The sequence below is a fragment of the Podarcis filfolensis genome, assembly GCF_964270895.1.
Source record: "Podarcis filfolensis genome assembly, chromosome: 7".
NCBI classification, from domain to species: Eukaryota; Metazoa; Chordata; class Lepidosauria; order Squamata; family Lacertidae; genus Podarcis; species Podarcis filfolensis.
In genome coordinates, this window is record NC_139603.1 from 83912781 (window position 1) to 83918637 (window position 5857).

The window sequence follows — 5857 nt, forward strand, 5'->3', positions numbered from 1 at the left end:
GCAAACTGATTAAGCACAGACAAGGAGAAGAGGATAATTTACAGGACATTTTGAATTCAGCTTGGTCAAACTTAAACATTTTCCTTGCGACTTGGGGATTGCATTGATTCCTGCAAATCCTTCGATTGCCAACTTTCCCCAGCACAGAACGCTCTTACTCCTGCTTCCTGCCGCTCATGATATCTGAGCCACAGTTTCTCACAGGTATGTGGACATACTTAACATGCAAGGGTAGCAGGAGAGCCACTACTCAGTGGGATAATTAGCAAGCATTCTGCACACTGACATGAACATAATTATAGGAATCCCAAGTGGCAGGCTAGGAAAGAATGAGTTCTGGAGATCTCAGTGCCTGATAGCCTTAGTAGCTTATGGTCTAACACTAGGCTGTTGAATGTCCCTTCAAAGACCCTGCGGATGTTTGGCCCAAATCAACAGTAAACAGCAGGTTTTCATTAGGAGAGCAATGGAACAAAATAATAACCTCTCATATCCTTGCATAGAAATCACAGTTCAAGGTATGTTAGAAAGTTATACATAGAGTTTTGTATCCAAAATCTGATGCTGATTGGTTCGCATGCAGAAGATTCCAGATTCAGTCTCTGCCGGGTATGGCTAACTCATATCCTGTTAAAATGTTCATATCCGCTAGTTGGTGTTCCAATAAGTCATGGGCAGGTTTCTTTTTTCTCAGTCTAGACACTTCAGCAATCTCCTGTGTGTTCAGGAAATGATCCTACATACATATATATATATATATATATTCAAAAAAAAAGAGGAAAGGAAACACTTATCAAAGTCTCCAGAGAAATATGCACTTTATGCTTGCAGGTGTTTTGAGGGCTCTTGCTCATCTGCAGAGCTTTGACTTAGTGTGCAGAAAGGATTCACTCAGTGGCAGCTCCAGGTAGGGACAGGATTGATTCCTGCCTATATCCCTGCTGGTCAGTGTCAGCAATGTGAGCTAGGTAGAAAAACGGTCGTGCCTTGCACAAGGCAGTTTTCTATATTTATTTATTTATTCAGAGTTTTGAATGTATGCATGGCTTGAAAATGGATGTGTGTATGGTTGGGCTGGATACCAACACAGACTGAAGGAGAGATGAATACAAAGGAGTCCAGAAGCTTCACCAACAGGTTGCCTTTGAGGAGCAGCATGAAGGATAAGAAATATGTGTGGACACCAAAGGGGGGAGGAGCAAGAAGAAAGGATGTGATGTGTTAGTGCTGGTGCAAGACATTTTACTGCCTGAAGCAGAGGAGCAAATGTACTCACAAACCCTTGCTGCACCTTTTCCTGCCTTCATCCTTCCCATTCACCCCAATTCTGTCATGAGAAGTGCCTTCCTTACCTTCCTGCACTCTCTCCTGCCATGCATAGAATTTGTGTAGCTTGCATCTGTGAGGTAAGAGGCTTGAGAGATTTCAAGCATCCTACTTTTATAGAAAGAGGACTCTCTGATCAAGAGTGGGAGTAGATTGGCTATAGGTATTCCCTTCTCGAGGTTTCCCATAAAAAAATGAGTTCCTCTTGCTGGAAAAAAGTTCTGTATCCGTACTGTACCACCATCCTGCTCTTTCCAGCCCATTAGCTGGGCTTTCTTTCCCTGGCTGTATTGGAAATCGCCTGCGTGGGGAGCAAAGTGCTTCTCAGTGCTTATAACTTACTTGCAGGCTTTTGAAGTGTAACAGATCCTTTCAAAGCACTTTTGTATATTTTACAAATGGAGCTGTTACTGTGCATGATCACAATCCCCTAAAGACTATATTGACAGTGTCACATGACACTGGCAAACTGATTAAGCATAAATGAAGGCAAGCGGGCACATTCCAGCACATCTTGTCATGAGCTCTTAAATGCATTGAATGCTTCCTCAAGACTTGGGAGTTGCATTGGTGTCTGCAAACCTTCCAGCGCAGGATTACTTATTCTGTTTCTCTCTCTCTCTATCTCAATATCTGATCCAACGTTACTCACAGGTAAGCGAAAAGCTCATTAGAAATTCTTCACTTGCAAGAGCAGAAAGACGAGTAATTGGTGTGGCAGAATTAAGCATTGATGATGATGATGATGATGATTGACAAGCACAGCTTCAACCCCTGGGGTTAAAAGGTAAAAAGATAACACAGCTGTGAAAGATTCTGCATGAGGTTTTAGGAACAGAAAAGTATAGGAAGCTGCCTTCTAATAAATAGATTCAGTCAATTTATTTATTTACACCCACCTTAACTCCAAGGTGTTCAAGATGGTGTACATGGTTCGTCTTGCTCCTCTTTTTATCCTCACAAGAAACCTGTGAGATAGGTCAGGATGAGGAACTCTGGTTTGACGTTTTCCAGTGAGTTTTATGTCTGTGTGGGAATTTGATGGCTAGTCTCCCAGATCTTACTCCAAAATTGGAATCACAATGCCACATTGGCTCTATCCAATTTGCCCAGTATTGCTTTACATTGTTGCATTGCAGGGGGTTGGACTAGATGACCCTTGGGTCCCCTCCAACTCTCAGATTCTATGGTTGTGTGACTCTGGCTGACAGCACTTCTCAAGGGTTTCAGACAAGGGTATACGCTCATTGTTGGTGCCAGGGATGGAACCCTTCTGCACAGGAGGCAGATGTTGCACCACAGAGCCATGTTCCTTGCCCTGGGAAGCATTTTTACGTTTGGGAATATGGGAACCCTATCATAGAGACTCTCTGAAACCCCAAATATATTCAGGTAGCTGCAAGCCCCACTGGCCCCTTTACCTGGCAATTAAAGAGCAAGTCATTTCACCTTAACCACCCACTCCAAAATAGCTACAAAGTATGAAAGACTAATCTCCAAAGCTTTAGCTTTGTCTTTGCTTATTTCCGTTAATAAAGACTAATTCTACCATTCTCTAAATTCTTCCAGCAGGAAAATAGCGGACAAAGTAGAAAAGCAAAGACTGATCACGATGATCAATTACACCCTCCCATCACTGTCCCAAATGAATGCTGGAGAGGAATATTACAGAAAAGACAATGGAACTGTTCTCTCTAATAATACGTACACTGATAATCATTCAGGATTGATATTAAGACAGTATATATTGAATATCAGCTACCTTTTAATCAGCATTTTTGGGCTTTTGGGGAATGGGACTGTCATCCGGCTGCTTGGTTTCTGCATTAAGAGGACTCCTTTCACCACTTACATCCTGAACCTCTCCATAGCTGACTTTGGTTTACTCACAGTTGTGTTTATTGATAGAATGTGTTTCATAGTGGGGAAATACTTACCTTACCTTGAAGATTACATGCTTAAATTGATTTTCCTATTTATGTACACCACTGGTCAATTTCTGCTGACAGCCATCAGCATTGATAGGTGTGTGGCTGTCCTTTTCCCACTTTGGCATCGATGCCACCGACCACCAAATATGTCCACCGCTGTTTGTGCCTCAATATGGGGACTTTCTACTATTCCCCTTGCAATTAACTTCACTCTCCTTCTGGCTGATTTCAATCTTTCTAACATACTGGGCATTCAGTTTATTGTGAGTGGCTTCCTTTGCCTCCCTCTCATGACTGTCGCCACTCTGATCCTTTTTGTCAGGGTCTGCTTTAAATCACACCAGAGGAGGAGGGGAAAACTTCTAATTATGGTCCTGCTTGCTCTCTTCTTCTTCATCATTTTTTCTTTCCCACTCAATGCCGTTTTCATCACTCTTTTTGTTCTTCATTCGGCACCTCCTTTTTTCTCACAATATGCCTTCATACTCAGCTCTCTGAACAGCAGTGTTAACCCTTTGATTTATTTCCTGGTTGGAAGACAGAAAAGAGGCAGGTGTAGGCAGAGCCTGAAAGCCACATTCCAGAATGTTTTCAAAGAGGATGAAAACCCTGCAGAGGCAGGGGAGATCTCTTTGGAAACTCAGTTATGATGGCTCAGAAATATTGCCAAAATATATCTTTATCATTGTGAGTCTGATGACACAATCTAGTTCCAAATTTACAAACTTTCTGTCTGTAATCTTGTTGACCTGTGCTCAGTGCTGCCTATTGATTTCAGAGTGTGCATAGAATCTCAGTCTTAAACAGATTATTATCCTTATTATTTTATAAATCTAGATAGTATACGACTATGGAGGAAGCCTGGGTCCATTCATGGGAAGAACATTTAATGTATTCAGGGAGCTCTGAGCTTGCGGTTGGAGCTGCTGGGGAAAGATGTAGGCTGGGGTGGGAAAGTAGATTTGGCTGGCATAAGGGAACCTCTACACACACTTTGAATGCCTTATGCAACAGCATTTTTGTTTACAGTTCAGAACCTCCCTAGATCCTATATTACGACTACTTTTGTGCCTGCCTGAACTGTTGTGTTAACTCTTTGATTTATTTTCCTGTTGGAAGACAGAAGAGAGGCAGGTGTAGGCAGAGTATTAAAGTCATATCCCAGAACCCTTCTGGAATGAGAAAAACTCTACGGAGTCAAGACCGCCACTGAAACTCAAGCTATGGAAGCTCTAAAAGGTCATCACTTTGAGCTTTATCACTTCAGTCCCATCTAGGCCTTCTAGCTCCTACTAAGCCAGTTTTCGCCAGTGGAGGCACATTTTGAAATGTTCAAGAGGTAAAGTCAGAAAATGACTATCATGGATAGGACAAAACACAAATTGACTGCTGCCTCAAAAGCATCATAAAAAGAACAGAGATGGAATCACATAATATGGAAAAATCTATTCTATGGTTGTTGGTAAGACTGTTAAATCTTGGTTGCTACGTTGTCTGTTTCTGCTGTTAACTGAATCAAAGAATAATGTTTAATTTCTGCCCATAGCTATACTCATCCAGCACCACAAATAAATGGCATGCATGCAGAGCAATCTTATATATGTCTACTCAGAAGTAAGTCCTTTAGAATTCAATAGGACCTACTCCCAAGGAAGTGAATCTAAGACCATAAGAAGGACCTGATGAATTTGGCCAATTGCCCTTTGACTCCACCATCCTGTTCTCACACTGCTGAACCAGATACATGATGGAAATGTGCAGGCAGGGCCTGATCACAAAGGCACTCTCCCCTTCTGCAATTTTCAGCAGCTGGTATCCAAAAGCACATTACCTTGTGCTGTGGAAGCAGAGCACAGCCTCCACCATGATTTGTATCTATTGATAGGCCTATTCGGAGTTAATTTGTGTATTCTTCTTTTAAAGCCTTCCAAGTTGGTGGCCATCACTGGATGCCAGTGAGAGCCAGTTTTCAAGGGGGGCGCTAGGGGGCGCATCGGAAGATGTCCAACAATAACATCTCTCCGGCTCACACGGGGTAATTAAGAGGCTGTTATGGGAGTATGCAGCCTCCCTCGTTACCCCAAGGGAATGGGGAATGCTGCCTTGCCTGCTGTGCCCATAATTCAACCCAGATTCGAAAGAGGGTGAGGGCACTAGGCACAAAAGCCCTCGTGTGGGTCAGCTCTCCTGGACGCTGTCTCTGATCTGCGCAGCTAGTTGCGGGAGCTCAAAATAAACAATCAGAACAGAAGCAAACGCACATACTTCAAGAGATGATCGGGAGTAAGGACTGCTAACTAAAGGGATCTCTGGGAAGAGGAGCGACGGGATGGACTTAACATTAAATCAAGAAGAGGAATAAATCAAGAAGAAGATTCATCAAAGGATCGGTATGTGGGAGCGAGACTGAAAAGGAGGGGGGAGAAAAACTTTTCTTTTTTTGTCTTATGTGAGTACCCAATAACGCCCCCCCCAAAAAAAGAATCGTTGAAATTACTGATCACAAGCAGGGGGAATAAGAACTGTGTGGAAATTAATTACTATGTAAGGACATGGCTTATGGGAGCATCGGGAAACGAAAGTAAGTCTTTTGTGACGCA

General features: G+C 42.7%; 1 protein-coding gene across 1 annotated transcript; it reads left to right on the forward strand.

The window, feature by feature from the left end:
* Nucleotides 1–1874: 1874 nt before the first annotated feature.
* Nucleotides 1875–3907, forward strand: LOC310766904 (proto-oncogene Mas-like; the record flags this gene model as incomplete). Its single annotated transcript, XM_083623509.1, has 2 exons — nucleotides 1875–2113; nucleotides 2896–3907. The coding sequence occupies exon 2, from the start codon at nucleotides 2939–2941 to the stop codon at nucleotides 3905–3907; it is 969 nt and encodes a 322-aa protein (XP_083479635.1). The 5' UTR covers nucleotides 1875–2113; nucleotides 2896–2938.
* Nucleotides 3908–5857: the final 1950 nt, after the last annotated feature.